Genomic DNA, 20513 nt, shown 5'->3' with positions numbered 1-20513 from the left:
ACCGTAAGTGTCTTACTGACTGGGACCGCGGTTATGTACGTCGTGTTAGTAGTAATGCATGCATGGTGGGATGAATCAAGTATTGGTTTCCCAAAAGAGAGGATATCAGTTGTTCTCATCACCATGCTCCGGTAGGACAGAATCCTGTCCATGCCGCGCGCATTACACACAATGGCAATAATAATAAAAAACGAAATGATAATGAAGTCAGGTACGGGGCATTCTGGCGCACTCCATGCCGTTGTGGGCTGCTCAGATTCAGTTTACGAGAAACCTGGGTTACAAAGGGGCTAGGGCTCTATGGTCGCCGAAGTTGAAGACGCTTCGTGATTGATCTCAGAGAGAGGCCTCTTCTAATGACCAAGCTTCTGAGTGAAATGACAAGGATCTGACAGATCGCTGTGGTTATAGGCGGCCTGCAGCTGGACCGATCAGGGTTATGAATCTTTGACGCTGAGTAGGGGGTAAGCTCGGGACCGATGCGTGAACCGCTTCTGAAGAGGCTAGCAGTAGCCGGTAGCCGGTACCGCCCCTACTCGACTAATAAGAAAGTCGAATACATACCATCGTATTCAGCATTTTGGACAGTGGTTTGGCCAGGTTGACGGGGCTCTTCATTGATTGCTCTGGCCAGCACAAATTCTGGTCGTCGGCGCTGACAGCCCGCGAGAGCTAGCGGCATGGAAACAGGGGAGGAGCCCTGTTAGGGTGGTCTGGCACCTGGTCGCTCCCATCTGCCTATTGCTTCTTGGCGACCCTCCAACGATCAGAGATTTGCTCTCGATTTGGTTTAGGGGGACAACCTCTCCGACATTTAGCTCTTGCACGGTGAAGAGAAGGCGGACCCCCTCCACCAACTCTCCTCCGCCAAGACACCAAAGGACAAGCGTGGTGCTCTGGTGCTTTACTCGCGACCCTCCGTCTGTGACGGTCTAGCCTCTTCTTCTGTAGAATAAACGAGACATCGATCTTTCGGGGAAGCGAACAATCATGAGGAAGATGAAATTGATACCGGATCTTTGTGCCGGGCTCGCAGCTGTCATTACATTGGAGATGTCACCAGACCCAAACTACTCTGGTCGATATTCGAAGACCCAGGTTGGCGTTATTTTCTGCCAAGTTGCGGTGGAGGGCGCGTTTCATCAGCCACTGTCATGTCTGATGATGCGAGACAGAAGAAAAGAAAGTGCGAGTGGGCAATCTTGCTCCTTGATGTGCAAGGAGTTACTGTTGACCTGATGTGCCATCCGTCACAAAGGAGTTTAGCCCTACGGCAATGGCACTGCAAGCGCGCGAGCTCCAAAGAACCGCGACTTGTGGCGTTGTGCGCCTCCAGCCCGCTTCCACCCACACCTGTAGAAGTCGGGATGATCTGCTGGCACGATGCTTAGAAGACCCTTCACCACCAGCCAGGAGTAGCCCGGGCACGTTTTCCCAGTGGCTGCTGTCACTGATGTTGTGCTACACATTAGCATCCAATGCCAATGCGTCACCAAGCTTCAGCTGTCGCTTTAGCTTACGGGCGGTTATAGAGACTAACACAAATGACCTCGGCTACTGCCCAATTGTAGTGCCAATTGTGCAATGATATGGCTGTGGATAGCATATTCATGAATCATTTGCTTTGGATCCTGTAGGAAATGGTCGAGGAAGGTGACGTGACTCGCACCTACCCATTCGAGAGGGACCATACAGCTTGTTCAAAGTGATCCGATGCAGTGGTACTTCAAGGCGGCAGCCCTCTGGGCACTTGCGGATGGCTTCCTCTCGCATTGCATGCATTAAAGGACTCCTAGGTGTGTGCAGGTTTTGATTGCAGGATCCTGCTGTATGTAGGTACTTTCGTCAGTCCATGGAGTGAAAGGCGAGGTCTGGACGGGAACCAGTCAATCCTCTGAGTGGCAGCAGGGATGGCCCTGAAAGAGTCTGGAGCATGTCTTGCTCTAGCCTTTCCTTACACTCAGCAGTGCCCCATCCCACAGATGGCCGCTAGTGCATCTGCAAGCTGCATGGGATCAGATATGGGCTGGCGCGAGCGTATGGATTTCTCGCTAAACGATGAAGGGTCAAGTACCCATGAAAATTCTCTTCTCCAGTGAGGATAACCCGCATGAGACCGGAACACCATGTTGGAAAGTGTGTAAGAAAAAAGCAATGGAGATGATATGAGACGGTCCAATCCTGTCAGGGATGCCTTTCTCTCTTTGCTGGCTCCTGGAGTATGAACCCTGGAGTATTCGCTGTCGGCCAAAGACCAACCAGCATCCTCGATTTGTTGAGCTGATGATCATACACGGGACCTGGACGCCTGAGAAACCAGAAACAACCTTAATCCGCAGTACCAGAAATCTTCAACCAGGGGAACCGGGAGTAGTACACCTAGGTATTTGCCCTGTTGTAGGGGGAAGTTTGACAAACGAAATAATCCTTGCATGGCAACAAGTCGTCAGTAATAAGACATGAAAAGTATCCTTCGGTGTATCGCCAACAGCCGGCTCCCAAATCACGCGCTTGGTCTGAATTATGCTTGCGGCTTGCTTCCACAATGCAGGGGTTATACAAGCTGCTGGGACCGCCAAAGTCCAGGCGCAATTCAGGGGATAACTTCCCCCGCGAAAGCCACAATATACTATTCTGCCCGGTCTGGCGCCTCCCGTGCGACCCGGTGTTGGACAGGGCGCACTGCATTGTACTTCTCGAGGATTTCCCTGACTCTTGTTCGTTCTCATCTGGTTGACATCATTTGAGAGAAGAAAACTCAACTCCAGGGGAAAGTTCCCAAGCCTGTTCCAAAACATCAGTCAATCTCCTGGGCCGCCGATTGCACGTTGGGCTTGATTGGTACAGTAGCTCATTTAGCACGCGACCTGTAAAGTACTGTACGTATAGCCCTCAAGGACCGGCAGAGCACACTTTCCTCCATCCGGAAAATTTTGACGAGAGCACGACCTTGTCTCTTGCACCCTCTTGTCTCGAGCACGGCTTGTTCCATTGCCCGAATACACTCAATCCACTTCCGTTAATGATCGTTGAAAACGTTTCAAAGATCTGCTGGACTCCAATTTGATCGCATTCTTGGGATGAGGATGAAATTTACTATTCAGACCATCCGCGAGAGCATCTTTCAGTGGTTTGCAAAGCTATTGTTGATATCTGCCTGGTTGTTGAAATCTCCGTGTCCTTGAATATTGAAGTGCACATAGCGTCTGGTGGACAACTTGGAGCGATTGGGAGCTGGGGCCTTCCAACGATGATCAGGTGTCTTCATTGGTGTGGTCCGCCTGGCTGGTAATGCGAACTGGCTTGAGAAAACCAAGTAGGGCCCCCTAAAGGAGAGAACGAAAGTACATCCCGGCTGGGTAGTACAGCCAAGAGCCCGCATAATCGCCTTGCCTTGCGAGTCACTTCATGTATGCCAGAGAGGCCAGATATGCTTCCTAACGGATGCCCTCTCGTCACCGAGTTATCTTTGAGATGCAAGCGACCAGAAGTTCTTCTTGGCATCTTATCAGCGCGCGTTATAACGTGTCCGTGGCGCAACTCAAAAGCCTTAGCCAGCTGCATGGCGTCGAACAAGGTTAAGCAAGAGGCCGGCGTCCCTCCTGGTGCCGTGGTTCAACGTGGGCCAGTCCTAATCCAGCTTCCTTGCACTGTAACTCTAGCACTAGATTAATTGAGATCACATTTGGTGATCACATATGACCTCCTGGGTTCCTTGTCCTGGCTCGACGCTGCGGAATGGATGCCGCCCTAGGGTCCGTTGTGTGACGATAGCTATGTGGATTGAATGGAGACCAAAGACCACTACTATGGGATAATGGGTAAGTTAGGCCAGTCACAGTTGAGGAGTCTAAGTCTTTTGGGACCAAGCTCGGTTCTGCGGGACGCGAATCGCGTGTCCAAGATGCAGACATTGCTTTTGACCGGCAATCCGACTGCGATCCTCGGTCGGACACCTGAAGTGACAACGACGGTCAACTAACGTGCGAATTGCGGATTCGTCTTCGTGAAAATGACATGTGTCCTGCCTCGTGCCCAGAATCCATGAGGACAAGGCCCCTGGGTAAAATGTGATTTCGACCCATACACAAGCAGTGCCAGCATTATCTTTCAGCGCATGGGCGCTGGGGAACCCACTGGCAGACCACAGTGAACTGTTGGCGCGTGGAGGAATAATCGCCCCGCTGACTATGCGCTACTTGGGCACCAGGTCAAAAATAGCTCTCGGATGTGAGCCAGCGTAAATTACGACCTTCCCTGTCGCAACCTCAGCCGTCCTCGGATGGAACTGCTGTTCCAACATGCGTCCCGATCGGTGTTGCAGGCAATTCCGATTTTTGTCAATAAATCCAAGCTTCGAAATGAGAGATTGCCATTTCTGTGCGATGTGAGATTTCATAGGATGCTTTGCCTCAACATCGAACAAGCATATGATGTTTCCAATCGTTGGAACTTGACCCACAGCCACTGTACTTGCGCCTATCCATCGAGAAGTGTAATTGTGCTCTGCCCATGGGCAAGGTGTGAGCCATGTTATATCACACCCTCCGTAGCCTGGTGGCAGCTAGACCAAATACAGGAGCAATGAACGAGGGATGACTTGGGCTATTTTTCACCGGTTTCTCGATTCATCTGCCGACCTTTACATGGTAGAAACCTTCTAAGAGCTCTCCGTGAAGGTGTCTAAGATGTTTTTGCAGATCACTGCTGTCGTCCTGGTCTCCACTGGGACTGTCCCGCTGTCGAAAACTTGGAACCTCATGGCATCTTCGGCCCAGCGGACCCCTGTGGAGTAAAAGTACTGAACATTTGGGGAATCTCCAACCATCTTCCGGAGCCTCATACGGACGTAAACAGCACAATTTTCAACCGGCCCAAAGTCCGGTTTTGCTATAGAGGCAACCAACGTGTTGCTTGGTCGCTCAAAATTCCAGCACAAAGTAAATATGGCGAGAGGATAACGGTCTAGGATCGACTGTAATCAAAGGTCCAATGCGGCAGCAGATGTCGAGGCGTGGGCAGGACGATGAAAGACAAGACGGAGCCAAACAAGCCACGTCCCACTGGCTCATAGGTACCGCGATGTGGCGGCAAGGATGCCACGGACGCTAGGCGGCATGGAGGGCTGACTGGGTCAATACACGCCCAGGCGTCTTGTTAACGGTAATCTCCGGAAGACGAGAGACGTATACCCCTGTCCCTCAAGGCTTGGGGATCCCGAGATTGTGTGCGAAATGGGACTGGCGAGACTCAATATTGTCCTGCAAGCTTTCGGGCGTGTGATTTCCTGATTCGATGTTGCCGCTTGCACATACTGCATAGGACTCTAGAATGGTCGACGCCATACGTAGAGCCTCAATTCTCTTCCAGTCAGAAAGGTGAATTAACAGCAGGCGGCGAACCACGACATCTGCCATATACCCACATTTGAGAGCCTTGGATCTGCTGTAAATGCAATGACGGCGAACCATCTGTATCCCCCTTTCCAGCCGTCCACCGCGTCAGGACGGTGCCGTCTGTGTATCTGTTGTATGCCTGCGAGTCCTGAAGGGATTGAGCAACAGCAGCTGGAAAGATACGGATGTCCTCGATAGCGTACTCCTTATTGAGGCATTACGGGACGTAGCCGGACACCATCCACGCACTAGCCAACATAGCATGGCAGCCCAACAACAACATGGCGCTTGATAGCCGATGAGCAATGCTGGCCTTGTGTCTTGCTGTTGTGTCACAGCGGACCCTCGTCTGATGGATATCGATACCGCAGAAGATAACAACTGGGTTGAGATGCGATGATGATGGGTTTAGATTGACAAGGGCATCGGGTGTTACCTTGGGCTGAGAGCTATAGGCAAGGAAATCTTTTCCAGGGTCTGGCATGTCTGTGACTCTGTGTGTTGGCTGTCTGGCGCATGCCACCATTGCTACGTGCCTTCTCCTTTGAGAGCATGGGGATACCACTTGCATCACAGTCGGCCGTGAGTGCCTGTTTTGGCGTATGCTAAAGTAACATGGATCGTTCCTGCCCCTGAGCTGAGCAACTTGATAGGCCCTGGCAGCTTTTACTCAAAGTCAATTGGAAGAAGTCGCAACTTAGATCGTGAACTATCGATATGCACTTGCCTGTCTACCTAATCCTGCAGTTGCCGATTTGGTCGACTTATTTTGACTTCCAGCCTCACTGACTGATGTGCATTGCCAATTCTTCCTCCTCGACACTCCAATCCTCACATCCTCATTTCAGCTCTACAAGCTTTCTAGCCCTACTCTACTCCAAGATCGTGTAAAGAACCTGCTCCTCATGAGGGCATCAATCTTCGGCAGCTAGTCACCAATCCTCGTGGATGGCAGGCATGTCAACAAAAACATTCCCATGCTTGAACTTGCGAAGGCGTGATGAAGATCCGCCCTGCGACAAAGACAAACAATCGTATTACACGGCTAACTCTGCGGCTGGCACCTCCCACTCTTCTTCGAATCACTCCTCTTACCAAGCTCCGATGGATACCATTCCAAGCTCGATCGATGACATTTGCTTGTCCGCCCAACAAGTGCCTCAATGCGTACTTCTATTCTCCAAGAATCTAGCACGTAGAAAAGCATTCCGTTACCTAGAGGGGAATCCAGCCGAGTGGTTGGACGCTTGTCGTCGGTCCCGAACCTCCAGCATGCCCTCTCTTTCGGGCTATCGGGACACGGCATGCTACCATTCAAGACCGGTGGAAAGCCAGCCAGTCGTAGCGTGTCCAGCACCAGGGAGAGCTGATAGACGTTGGCAGGCTTTGCGGTAGTTTAATGTTGTCTAAGGTGTAGAGAACCCCTTCGAAGAGGACAGTACCGAAGGCTAATAATCTCCCCTGCAGACCCAGACCTCTGCCAGCTCAGTGTTTTCGACATGATCCAGAGCCCCTGTGTTGAGCACCGCGAACAACCACTCGACTCCAAATGGCGTGCGCAATACACTTCGTGCAACGTTAATCGACAGCCCAGTGGCACCCCATCGATACTCCCGTTCAGAAATAGCTTAAGCTGGCCAGACGTTCTCGACCGTCGACATGCCCCAAAAGTTTAGATCCACTACGAACATTCCCATTCCACGAACATCTGATTTAGTATGCGAATCTTCTATTCCAGTTCATCTTTCCCTTTCTACAGGGTTGTGCTGATGAGTCTCGGCGACGACTACTCTACTCACGGATTACCTGATCTGTCCAGAAAGTGGCTGGCTGAGGCTGATATTCTGGAGCTACTAAAATACCGATCGTAGATGCTATCGACAAGTGTTGACCGGGGCTCATTCCTACCTGACATCAGTGTTCCATAAAATCAGGAATTGCTGGAAATTTCCCTGTCCCGTGTCCTACCATCTAATCAGAAACTAGGGTTGGTCACTTGTGCGCTCGCTTGGAACCTATGGGATAAAGCTTCGGAGAACACCCTGAGACCCTTGTCTCAGACATCTCGATTCTTTTCCCCGGCGTGCTACTGAGAAGTAGGGCTTTCGCCGGCTTGCACCTTTTGTTTCACTTTCCGTCCCCATAGCTTCCAGCCGCGCTGTTTAGATCTCCCTGGGGAGCCTGGCGCCCTGGCTCGCCTGGGACCTATGCATCAACGGTTACGCAGCATACCTGCATACCTGGAAATAAGCTTGCCATAGAAGGCCCATCATCGTGGTCACTACATTCCAAGTGACTTCTGACTCTTCATGATCACGCCATGTATCTTTTTATTCCTACTAACAACTCGACGATGCTCGCTATTGTGATACTACTATCTACCAAAGTTGTTCCCCAGCTTGATCCGGGCCAAAGGGACTTGATCGTTCCTCTGACAGTCGAGCAGTAATTCGCGGAAGAGGCTTTACGGTCTAGCCTGTCGGACTGATATCCTTGGTCAGGGTCTCAAACAGAGGCTGAGACGAGCCCTTTGCCTCCTTGCCGTGGCGAAAGCATCGAGGACACGGATACACGTCCGATAGGTACAGGGTACCGGGGAGCGCCTCTCATGCCAGGGGAGTCAACGTTCTTTCTGAGGCGCAGGGACTGCTTTCTTCTGGTTGTCTGTCCTTTTGTGAGGCAGGAGGCGTCCATCAAGGCAGCGTGGCACAAGGAGGGGGGTTTGACCCTGCATGTGTCTTGAATTGAATGGCTCACCATGAGGCCAAGGGAGGCTCGTGATCACATCAACACATCACAATTGATAGAGCCCCTTTCACGTCCCTGCCGGTTGGGCTGATGAGCAGAAAAATACCGCAGTCAGTGATCACCGAAACGCTGGGCATGTTCGCGCCCTTCCTGCGAGTGTCTTCCTTGGGGCTTGTCAAATGTTCATTCAATTGCTCAGATCGTACAATTTTCCGTGACTAAATCCAAGTGTCCCCAACTTTCGTTCGAGATCCCGCCACTGGTGATATAGATATCCTAAAAGAAAATGCAAAGGCAAAAGCTCCGCCAAATTGACCTCATCTACGCCCCTCCCCATCCCCATCCCACTCCTCCTCACAGCTTCGAGGCAGGGGAAGCGCTTCCCACAGCCGTGATCTCGTCGTACAGAAGCCTGCGAAGCGTCACGTCAGCATCTCTCTCTCCGGGAACCTAGAGACGGGGGGTTAGACAACATACGTAGTAAGGAAGTCGGCGTAGTCCTCGCCCGTGACCTGGCCGGCAAAGTACTGCGCGGCGAGGTGGAACTTGTTGCCCTTGGGGGCCTTGGCCGCCAGCTGGTCGGCCTGCTCCTTGAGCAGCTTGAGCGCGTAGCCCTTGTCGACCTTCTTGCCCTCGGCGGTGGTCACGCCGTGGCGCGTCCACTGCCAGAGCTGGCTCCGCGACACCTCGGCGGTCGCGGCGTCCTCCCTGTTGGGCTTGTTGTCAGCATGCTGCGGCTCCTCCGTGTTTCTCGCTTATTTCTCTTGCCCGGTCTCCTGTCTGAGAGGAGGACGGACGGGGGCGGGGGGCCGGAGTGGATGTTGGGATGTCACGCGTAGACTTACATCAGATAGTTGATGGGCACGCAGCCGATGCCCCTGATCCAGGCCTCCATGTAGCCGAGGCCGATGTTCAGGTTCTTGCGGATGCCCTCCTCGGTGATCTTGCCGGGGACGTTCATGTTGAGCAGGTCGTTGGCGCCGATCTTGACCTCCTCGCGGCGCACGAACAGCTGGTTCGGCGTGGGCATGTGCTTGTTGAAGATGTCCGAGGCAATGGCTGCCAGGGCCGGGTGAGCAACCCAGGTGCTTTACCCAATAGTCAGTAGATGTTCAGATATCGACGTCCTCTGTAATGAAGGAGAAGTCAGGGGATAAACTCACCCGTCGTGGCCGGCCTTGGCCTCACGGAGCTTGTCGGCGCGGACGCCGTCCATGGCCTTGTCGTTGGCGGCCTTGTCGTCCTTGATGGGGATCTGGGCCGCCATGCCGCCCATGGCGTGGACGCCGCGCTTGTGGCAGGTCTGGATGAGCAGCTTGACGTAGGCGTCCATGAAGGGGACGGTCATGGTGACGGCGCTGCGGTCGGGCAGCACGAAGTTGGAGTTCTGGCGGAACTTCTTGATGACGCTGAAGATGTAGTCCCAGCGGCCGCAGTTGAGGCCGGACGAGTGGTCGCGCAGCTCGTAGATGATCTCGTCCATCTCGAAGGCCGCCAGGATCGTCTCGATCAGCACGGTGCCGCGGATCGTGCCCCGCGCCATGCCGATGTAGTCCTGGCCCAGGTTGAAGGCGTCGTTCCACAGGCGCGCCTCGAGGTGCGACTCCATCTTGGGTAGGTAGAAGTACGGCCCGAAGCCGCGGCGGACGGCCTCGTGCGCGTTGTGGAAGAAGTACAGGCCGAAGTCGAACAGCGAGCCGGAGATGGGCTCGCCGTCGACTGTGACGTGCTTCTCCTCCAGGTGCCAGCCTCGCGGGCGCACAATCAGCGTAGGGAGCGTCTTGTCCGTCCGCAGCTTGTACTCCTTCGGTCCCTGCTTGAAGTCCACCTGCCTCCGCACAGCGTCGTACAAGTTCACTTGTCCATTGATCATATTCTCCCAAGTAGGAGCGCTAGAGTCTAATATGTCGAGCTTGTTAGCCTCATCGTCTCATTCTCCCCACTCTGGATGCTTTCCTCCCCATTTCCAGCCAATGGGGTCCGGCCATTGCACACAAGTTCTCACCTTCAAAGTCGGCCATGTACGTCCAGACGTCCGAGTTCAGAGCATTGACGACCATCTTGCGGTCTGTGGGGCCGGTGATCTCGACACGACGGTCGACGAGGCCGGGGGCGGGCGGGGCGCCCTTCCACGTGGGGTTCTCGCGGATGTGCCTGGTCTCTGGGAGGAAGTCGGGCAGATTGCCCTTGTCGAGCTCTGCCTGGCGGATCTTGCGGCGCTCAAGCAGGGCCTTCCGGGTGCCATTGAAGGAGCGGTGCAGCAGGGCCAGGAAAGCGAGGGCCTGGGGCGTCAGGATCTTCTTGTGCTCCTCCTTGACGGTCCCCAGGACATTGACGCCCTGCAGGATGCTGTCGACGGTAGCCATTATGCGTATTGGCAAACCTCTCTCTCTCTGTCTCTCTCGCTTTTTGCTTGTGATTCTGGGTATATATGATGTTGGCGTAGCTGTGTGTAAGTGGTGGGTATTAGTCTACTTGATGGTATCTTTTGGAGAATCACGGAACACAAAAGGAAGCAATTGGACAAATCGGGAGGAAATAGGAGGGAGGACGAGATGGACCTCGGATGAAGGGCCACCCCAGCAGATATATGTATGATCTGAGGCGAGGGGGTGTGAGGTAGTGGTGGTGGTGGTTGGTGGGAGTAACCGTATGGAAGGTAGGACGTACCTCTTAAGCCGTAGTAAAGCTTATACCGTTTACAGGAAGGATGACGAAAAAGATAAGGCACGACGACCACAGATCAGCTCGGCATTGACTGAACTGGTAAAGCTCGTTAGTGCACCGTCTCTCTTTCACACACGTTTTCTGCTTGGGCCGGGGGTAGAAAAGAGGTGTAAGAGCAGGGCAATTGGTGACGACCTCCTTACCTTTTTCTTGGGGATCCTGGAGGGCTGGCCGCTGTCGCCTTTGGTCCTTGGCCGCGGTTCCTCCACTTCAGTCAGGGTAACGTTAGTAGTTGTCGGTAACTACCTACTTGGTGGTGGCTCCACCTGAGCTTACTAGCTAGCTGCCTTCTTACCTTAGCAGCGCGGTAACGGATTCCTGTAAGTAATAGGATATGAGGATAGGATAGGAATCGGTAGGGCAAGATGACTGGATTGAGTGACTGAGTGACGGAGTGACGGACTGACTGGATACGGTATTGCTCGGCCGTGGCTCGGGTAAGAGGACGACTGGCAGGCCGGACGGCGGGGAGCGACGAGGCAACTTCTTGGGCTTGTGAAAGTGTGGGGAAGTATCATCCAAACCTTACTCTCTCACACGTGTCTCTCTACTTCAGATCGAATAACTGAAGTACAACTATGTGGTGCTCCTCAATAATTCAGTACTGTATGTACCTCGAGCCGCCGCATTTCCCTGACGACGTTTATTATTACGTTAACATTACCGTTGATTCCCGACCCTCGTTACTGTAGAATTGATTGGCATCCCTCATATTCACACGTACCGTATTTGGCATGTGCTTCAGCTTGTCACTACGCAGTAATTGGAGAGAGGTGCCCTGTGCTTTTGCTGTCCTCGGGCCAGGCCACTCACAGGCCTCTGATTGCGGTCTCGGTTGCCCCTCACCACACTGAGCATACCTGACAGGACAGGGCGCTCTTTCTCCAAAACGGTGATATCATCGGGGAGGGGTCCGCCGCATCAACGGAGCTCGCCAACACGGCACCTCTCTATCACCACTAGACGTGAAATGTCTGGATATTTCTTACTCGATAGGATTGTCTCTTGTATGCTAATAAGCCCCCGCAAAGAAGAGTTTTTTTCCCTGCATCGCATCGCATAGTACCTATCGTATGGTATGGTATAGATATCCTTCGGCCTCTTTTTGTCTGTAGTATCCTCGAAAGTCTGCATCGACGACATGCATTGGCCTATGAAATGCGCCGGCGGCGACCTCCAGGACCCGCACCGGCTACTGCATCCCCAGATCCCAGAACGGAGTTCACAGTCCATAGTCCATGGCGGCGGCCGATGTCGTAGCTCGTAGCTCGTGGCCCATAACATGACATGAATAGTCTGACTCTGACTACTACCGGTACCCGAAAATGTGCAGTTTAGCAGCAGCCAGCCAGCCGTCCGTATCGACCAAAACGCTGGTCTGACTCTTCACGTTGATTTGGATGCCGGGCGTGCGTGGTGAAAGGCAAAATGCTCGGCAGCCTCTCCGATCTACCGACCCGCAGAGCCGAGGTCGCTCACGCCTCAGAAGCCGACTCACCTGCTGCCGACAATTTCCGAACACCTGCACAGGCAGCCCAGGCCGATCTCGACCAGCGTCATGCGAATCAGGGAACTCCATGAGGATACCGCACACGGTAGGTAGGTAGTACAGATGTGCCAAAGATAGAAAATGGTCCGCGGTGTATCATGTATCATGTATCTTGCATCTTGCATACAATAAACGCTTTCGGCTCGTCTTCTAAGTCACAGGCTCATGGCCAATGACTAGCCCGCAGCACATGATGCAGTTGAAGTATTGCACAGTATCTCTCACGTAGACAGCTCCCCAGTGCTGTGTTGATGGCTTCAATTCTTTTATGGATTTGATGTACACTCAATATCTACAGTAGGGCAAGAACCTGGCTTGAAACGCGGGTCCTTCGCTGGTGATGCAACGCGTACGCACGCATTTCTGTGTGACCCCCTTTTTTTCGGAGCGAGACACACTTACAACATCGTGACCATATTCCCTCAGACTATCATTTTTATATCTAACCCTTGTAGGGGCTGGGGCCGATCATCAGCTCCGGCTTGACCAGAGTGTCAAACTCGTCCTCGGTCAGCGCATTGAGCTCCATGGCGCTCTGCTTCAGCGTAAGCCCCTTCTTGTGCGCGTTCTTGGCCACCTTGCTGGCCATGTCGTAGCCGATCTTGGGGTTCAGGCAGGTCACCAGCATAAGGCTAAGGGAGGTGTCAGTTTGGTTTCATAACGAACGTGCTCAGATGGGGTCTAGAATGGTGAGGTAGTGAGGAGGGGAAAGAGGGAAGAACGTACGACTCCTTCATGATGCTCGAGATCTTCTCCTCGTTGGCCTGCAGGCCCTCGACGAGGTTCTTCTCAAACGAGCGCATCCCGTCCGCCAGCAGGCGCACGCTGTGCAGCAGGTTGCGGATGACGAGCGGCTTGTACACGTTGAGCTCGAACTGGCCGTTCATGCCGCCGATCGTGCACGCCACGTGGTTGCCCATGACCTGCGCGCACACCATCGTCAGCGCCTCGCACTGCGTCGGGTTGACCTTGCCCGGCATGATGCTCGAGCCCGGCTCGTTCTCCGGCAGGATCAGCTCGCCCAGCCCGCACCGCGGCCCGCTGCCCAGGTACCGCACGTCCTGCGCGATCTTGGTCAGCGACGCCGCCAGCGTGTTGAGCGAGCCGTGCGCCTGCACGATGGCGTCGTGCGCCGCCAGCGCCTCGAACTTGTTGGGCGCCGTCTTGAACTCGGTCCCCGTCATCTTGGACACCTCCTCGGCGATCGCCTCGGCGAAGCCCTGGAACGTGTTGATGCCCGTGCCCACGGCCGTGCCGCCCTGCGCCAGGAGCCGCAGCTCCGGCAGGCTCGACTCGACGCGCTTGATGCCAAAGTCCAGCTGCGCCACGTAGCCCGAGAACTCCTGCGCCAGCGTCAGGGGCGTGGCGTCCTGCAAGTGGGTGCGGCCGATCTTGATGATGTTCTTGGCCTCGAACTCGTCGACCTTCTTCTGCAGGGCGTCGCGCAGGCTCTTGAGGCTGGGCAGCAGCTCGCCCTCGATCTCGAGCACCGCCGCGATGTGCATGACCGTCGGGAAGGTGTCGTTGGAGCTGGCGGAGCGGTTGACGTGGTCGTTGGGGTGCACCGGTTTCTTGGAGCCCATCGTGCCGCCCAGGATCTCGATCGCCCGGTTGGAGATGACCTCGTTGGCGTTCATGTTGGACTGCGTGCCCGAGCCGGTCTGCCAGACGACGAGGGGGAAGTGGTCGAGCAGCTTCAGGTCGGCGACCTCAGCAGCGGCCTGCTGGATGGCCTTGCCGACGGTGGGATCTGTAAAAACGAATGTATATGTTAATCTTCTGAGTTCTTGATTCTGCGCCATTGATATGCTCTCAATTGGAACATGGTGCCACGTACCCAGCCCAAAGCGCATGTTCACCGTAGCAGCCGCGCCCTTCAGGATGCCGAACGCCTTGACAATCGGCGGCGGCATGCGGTCCTGGGGCTGGTTGATCTTGAAGTTCTCGAGGGAGCGCTCCGTCTGCGCACCCCAGTACTTGTCGGCCGGCACCTGGATCTCGCCAAAGGCGTCGCTCTCCGTTCTCGTCTGGCCGGCCATTCTGATGGAAGAGGCGTGGAAGTATCGCTGGGCTCGGTAGGTATTAGGTATCCGTACTGCGCGGGATTGAGTCTGGAAGGATGTGGTTGATGATGTTGTTGCACCGGAGGAGGAGGAGGAAGACGAAATGCATGTGCTCCAGGCCCTCGTGCTTCCCCTCGGTTTAAGCCAGCTTTTCGCTGCGGGCCCGGAGGCGCTTGCTCGTACCGATCGAAGCATGATTGTCGTCACTGGACCAGTCAGCGCGCGGAGAGCTCTCTGAAGCTTCAGGCTGCGTCTGCGATCCTGTCAATTGAGTCCCAAATTGCAGTCTGGGGTCGGATGACGTCTGATAAAGCTCGAATGAATGATAATCCGAGGTCTGCTACTGTTCTCGAAGTGCTCGCCGCGGTTTGGCTGGAGAAATCAAATTGCGCAAAATTGTTGAGCCCGAAGCTCTGCTCGGAAAGCCGCACTGGCCGCCGTTGGCCCGTTCCCGGTCCATTCCGAGGTGCCGTGGCCGGCCAACCAGACTTAGCCAGGTAGGGAAAGATTTCATAGTATGTGCTGTGCAATGGATTGATTTATCCCTAACCGATGCTATATCTATGTAATTTGAATTGCTACTGCAGTGCAGAAACCAACAAACAGCTTCAAGCTGCTCCAAGAAGAGACAACGCCAAAATGTGCGGCTCTGATGCGGCTGGTCAATTGAATTGCTGTAGAGGACACTGGAGCAGCACAGCCCGTGATGAACCCGCGACAGCCTCGCGCCAAGGTAGTGAAAGACCTGGACATATACCGTTCCCCAACGTCCTCAAACTCAGTTCAACTCACATCGTAGCCTGCATCCCAATACCGCTCTCTGCCTGCTTGACTTTTCCTGGAAGACTTCATACAAAGGGAGTTCGTTGTATTCCAACATTAACATTATCGTGTGACTTATAGCACAAGTTTCTCATCCATTTGAAGCAACGTTGTTCCCAGTTTTCGTTTCCACTTCATCATCGAAAAGGGGCTCCAGACTTGGAGAACATCTTTTAGCAACGTGTAACCACGCTGTGACATTCAAGATGGCTCTCACTGATGTTGTTCCATCAGTGCGTTAATTCTGTTAACAGGGGGAAGGCGGTGTGAACCACCCAAGAGGAGGGTACCTCAGAGCTGGCAGTCGTGACTTAGCCAGCACAGCCGCAGGTAGCCCAATCAGTAAGACAAATTTATATCAAAAGCTCCCATCATCTCTCACGAGTCAAGAGTCCGGACCATCATCTTGGCCTTGCGCTTGTCAGCGACGAGGAGACCACGGTTAGCAAAAACGCTGGCGGTGGTGTCGACCACCTTGTGGAAGCTGCTCGCAGCGCCCTTCTCTTGCGTGAAGCGGATGATGCTCAGCTGGTTGCGCTTGCCGTGCTCGATGACCGTCATGATCTCAAGCGCAAAGGAGACTTCCTTGATTTTCAGATCTGAAGCCATGCATTAGCATTCTGTCGATACTTCCATGACAATTTATGACTTACAGTTCTTCTTGCCGACTCGCGCAAAGATGATGTTGCGGTCCTTGTCGACCTCAACATCCCTCATTCCCCACTTGCGCCACTCGCGTAGCAAGATGGTAGCTTCCTGGCGAGCGCGACGACGTGAGATGGCGAGACACAGAGTCCTCGTTGCCGGCTTCACGCGGAAGAGGCGGGCTAGCCAGTTCTGTTGCGGCTCGATCTGGCGCTCGGCCATATCAGTGTTCCGTCGGCCGTAGATCTGGGTTGAACGGCTCGAATATCTCGTGAGAGGCTCGACCTTAGCGGGCTCCTCATGCTCCGGACCTATCCCAATATTAGTATATCAAATCATTTCAAGGATGTCTGTGATCGGCTTCAAGTACCTGCAAGTGACATACGGGGCTCGCTCTTGGTGGCCTTGAAGAGTGAGAAGATCAGGCTCTTCTTCTTCGTAGGCTCCAGAATTGGAGGCGGCGGGTTCGTCGAGGTCGACTCCATTCTCTTAGGATAAGTCGCACCAGAATGCTGAGATTGGCGGCTGGAGTTCCGAGCCATGCCCTCCTTCACGTCATCCTTGGAAGTTCGGCGGAACCACGACGACAGCTTCTTCTTCTTCTGGCCAATAGAAGAGCCATTACTGTGCGATGAGACAGTGGGCTCCTCAGGAAGATCTTGTAGCTGGCTGTGACGAGCGAACTGTTGTCGCAGGTCAATACCACGCACCACGTCGCCATACGGATCAGTGTACCCGCGTGAAAGCTTCTTGCGTACATTCAAGGGCTCTGGAACGACAGGGTTCCCAACAGTCTTGGGTGCCGACGGTGAATGAACAACGCGGATGGTTCTCTCGGCCTTAGCGAGATACTCCAGTCCTCGGTTGTCATGTGGAGTCGGCAATGGGGCTGACGCTCGGTGCTGTGGTGCTGAAACAGCTCGAGCTTGTGGCGTGCTGCCTTCATTGCTCTTATAAATGGAGGGCAACTGCCGGGAATCTCGTCCGTATTGAGCATATGCTGGAGCAGAGACCACGCGATAGTCCTTCGGCTTCGGTGGTACAGAGAGCGAAGCAGGCATATCTGACTTGGTTATGTTCAGCCCAGGGACAACAAGAGTCGCAGCATCGTCAAAGCTGCTGTTGTAGCTCTTTCGATTTCGAGTTGACTGCGCTTCCACGATATCACGTAATACCGATTCTGACTGAGGAGGTGGTGGGGGAAGTGGTCTCAAATCCCAAGGACCGGTAGTAGCGGTACTTGTAACAGAAGGAGGGGCCGGAGTCACCTCAGGAGTCTGGTGGACCACAGAAGGGGGTCTGAACTCGAGTGAGAAGGGCGAGGCTTCCCTTTGACCAGCTTCAAAATTGACAGAAGGAGAGGCGCAAATCGAGCTGTTGAAAGCCGCATCACAATCTCTGGCAATGCTGTTGCTGAAATGAATCCAGTCATCACCCTGGAACAGAGACGATTCCTCGACATCTTTGAAGAAAGAGCTCAGTGACCTGGCATCTAGAGACACACCATGATCTTGCTGCGGCTCCTCTAGGCTTTCCCCACTCAGCGGAGACTCATCTTCAATGTTGAGGAGGGCCTCATCGCCAGAAACACTTTCAAGAGGAGTAAGACTTTGCTCGCTGATCGTAGGAGGAGCATTGGGTTGAGGGTCAACAGAGCGCTGTCGAACTCTGGAGAAGTCGACCCCCCGCTTGTATCGGGTATTGGCACGAACACCTGCTTTGCCCCGAATACTGCTCTGAATTGAGCTCATTGAATTGCGAGGCGATAAATGACTTGTCCCTTGAGATCGCACCGAATTGCGTCTCTTTCTGACAGGCAGGTTATCCTCCATGGCGGCTGACAGGACAGAGCCAGAGCGAATGCTTCGTGCCACACGAGAGTCGACAGTGCCATTGCGATGAACGACAATCCTAGCGTGGCTTGGTTGACCCGGATGTAGGTTTCGTGATGCATAGAATGGATCATAGCTCCGAACAGTCCCTGGCTCTGTATCCGCCACGGTCGAGATGACGGTGAACCGGGATGATGAACGTCCATGTCCCTTGAACTTCCGAGTTGACACTCGTGTTGTCCAAGCCTGCGGACGAAGATGGTGGTAATCGCTCTCGGAGTGTGCCAATCTGGAGTCGAAATTCTCCATGAGTCTCTCCCGATGGCTTACGATAAGGTGGTAGAACATTTTCTGGTCATTCGGTCTATCATGATACAGTAAGCACAGTACTCATCAATCATGATTGGAAGTAGAGATATAAAATCGTGCAGACTTACTCTTTGCCGATGAGCTTTGCTGTCAACTCCTTATCGCTCAAGGCATGCCACATGGCGTGAAGTTGTCGAAAGACATCTGGATTGAGGTCTTCGGGATCGATTGCATCAAATCGCTTATTCTTCCTAACATTTGCAGCCTGAACGCGCTGGTTTTGAAAGGAAGGATGGTTGTCATATCTCGTAATGAAGGGGTGTTGCCACATCTCGCGGATTGACATTCGCTTATCAGGGTTCACCTGTAGTATACGACTGATGAAATCCTGAAGTTCGAGGCTGAAGAAATCCGGCATCTCGTAGGCGGCTCGCTTCGCGTGCCACATCATCTCGTCCGTATTGCTTTGGTCGAACGGCAAGCGACCGGCTACCATGGCGAAGAGGATAACGCCCATGCTCCAGTTATCCGCCTTGTCTCCCCGGTACTGTCTCCTTCTGAGGAGCTCGGGGGCAGCATAATGAGGACTTCCGCATCCGGATCGAAGCTTGTCCTGCGGATTCTGATGCAAGGCGGCCAGGCCGAAGTCACATACCTTGACATGGCCATCCTCTGTGAGCAGGATGTTCTCGGGCTTAAGGTCCCGATGGCAGATGTTGAATTCCTGACAATACTCCAAAGCGCTCATAAGTTGCCTGAAGATGTAGGCAGCATCTGGTTCTGACATGTGCCCTACTCGGTTGATGTAGTGGAATAGATCGCCATGCTCGACATATTCCAACATCAGGTATCTAATCTATGATCAGCACTTACAAAGCTACACAGCAAGAGAAACAGGGTGAGTATACATCTCTGAGTCGGTCTCCCATATGTCGTAGAGCTTCATGATATTCGGGTGGTCCATGAGCGCGAGGATTGCGATCTCTCGCTCCAAGGCAAGAGGCATGCGTTTGACACCATCGGGGCCGGGACCTTGCTTCATCTCCAGCTCGTCAAGTCGAGCAATGCTTCCAGAGGAACTAAGCTGAACCTGCTTCCTCGACATGATCTTCACAGCAACGGACTGGTGGGTAACCCGATGGCGAGCGAGCCGTACACGGGCGGAGGAGCCCGCTCCGAGACTCTTCCCGAGCTGCCATGGCCCTACGTAAGACCGGATCTTGGGCTCCTTGACAACATCCTTCAAAGCTGGCTTGGATCTCTTCGCCGCCTGTGCGGTAGATACTTGAGCATGGACATAGGATCCTTCCTCTGAAACGGCTGAGAGTCGTGCGTTGGCCGGAACAGAAGAACGGGCAGACACTGTAGCACTCTTGGGGGGGCTGGACGGGTTGCCAGCATAATAAGGAGCGTTCTCTTTGAGATGATCATCGCCACAAGTCTTGTTAGGCTTGGGGGATGAGGCAATTGGAGCACTGTTGACTCGCTTGGAGACGTCCATCAAGGGAGGCCGCGAGTGTTGGGAGCTCGCCATGGACATTCGCTTGTCCATGATGATGGCGGGTTGACAATCAGGAGGGATTGTAGCCTGTCAGGACGCGATGCTCTCTCTCGCAGCTCTCCCAGAGCCGGGCATTGGGTCGCCGTTGATGGCGGAAGGTGAACGAGGGTGAGGCTACTCTGGATGAAGCGAACGACAGAGCTGGAGGGCACGAATTGCAGAAGACGAAGACGAAGGCGGACTCGGAGAGGAAAAGAGGTAGCGAGCGACGGCGGGATGACGAAAGAGAGAAAAGGCCAGGCAATTGGGTGGTCGGGGAGGGTGGAGGAGCGTGTTTGGTAACGCGACTTTGGTGGTGGATGGGTGGGTGCTAAGGAAACACGCGGATGCTGAGCCGACCCGAGCTGAACTGACGAGGAGGAAGGAGGACCGAGGATGGTGAGACTGGGAGACTGGCTGGCGAATTAGGGGCGGGAGAATGGCCGGCGATGCAGCTTGGAGAGGAGAGAGGAAGCGGGCTGGAATGTTTGTTTGGGTCCTTTTTCTCCTTGGTGATATCGCGGCCTCGAGATCTTGTCGCGCCTGTGGTGGTCGGCGGGGCGCTGGAGTGGTTCGTTAGCTAAGGGTTGGTGGCGGGCGGGAGGGAAGGAATGTGAGACGGATGCCAGGTCTCAGACGAAATGCGCCTGCTCTGCAATTGGCGCGCAGCTGTCGCTAGTCCAGTCCGAATGAAAGCCAGCAGCTGAGATTCTGCTCATCTTGTCCTTTTCCTGCAGTGAAGTAGAGTAGGCAGGCTGAAGCTCTGCAAACCTTCTATCAAGCCTTCTCAACGTATGCAGGCCATCATCGTGGCTCGAACCAGCCAAGTTATCAGGACATCACTCGATGTCTTCTTTGCAGCATTACAACAACTGAACACAT

General features: G+C 53.9%; 3 protein-coding genes across 3 annotated transcripts; all 3 read right to left on the bottom strand.

The window, feature by feature from the left end:
- Positions 1 to 8498: 8498 nt before the first annotated feature.
- On the bottom strand, positions 8499 to 10510 carry UCRPA7_5415 (putative malate synthase protein; the record flags this gene model as incomplete). Its single annotated transcript, XM_007917962.1, has 5 exons — positions 8499 to 8556; positions 8622 to 8852; positions 8990 to 9232; positions 9308 to 10043; positions 10150 to 10510. The coding sequence occupies 5 exons, from the start codon at positions 10508 to 10510 to the stop codon at positions 8499 to 8501; spliced, it is 1629 nt and encodes a 542-aa protein (XP_007916153.1).
- Positions 10511 to 12862: 2352 nt separating this feature from the next.
- Positions 12863 to 14459, bottom strand: UCRPA7_5414 (putative fumarate hydratase protein; the record flags this gene model as incomplete). The annotated part of the gene is made up of 3 exons (XM_007917961.1): positions 12863 to 13052; positions 13147 to 14170; positions 14258 to 14459. The coding sequence occupies 3 exons, from the start codon at positions 14457 to 14459 to the stop codon at positions 12863 to 12865; spliced, it is 1416 nt and encodes a 471-aa protein (XP_007916152.1).
- Positions 14460 to 15683: 1224 nt separating this feature from the next.
- UCRPA7_5413 (putative camk camkl gin4 protein kinase protein) lies at positions 15684 to 19631 on the bottom strand (the record flags this gene model as incomplete). Its single annotated transcript, XM_007917960.1, has 6 exons — positions 15684 to 15904; positions 15959 to 16261; positions 16336 to 17686; positions 18113 to 18146; positions 18220 to 18942; positions 19000 to 19631. 6 exons carry the CDS (start codon positions 19629 to 19631, stop codon positions 15684 to 15686), a joined length of 3264 nt encoding a protein of 1087 aa, XP_007916151.1.
- Positions 19632 to 20513: the final 882 nt, after the last annotated feature.

The sequence above is a fragment of the Phaeoacremonium minimum genome (assembly GCF_000392275.1).
Source record: "Phaeoacremonium minimum UCRPA7 unplaced genomic scaffold PA7_03_scaffold_413, whole genome shotgun sequence".
Taxonomy (NCBI): domain Eukaryota; kingdom Fungi; phylum Ascomycota; class Sordariomycetes; order Togniniales; family Togniniaceae; genus Phaeoacremonium; species Phaeoacremonium minimum.
This window is presented reverse-complemented; position numbering and strand designations above follow the sequence as displayed.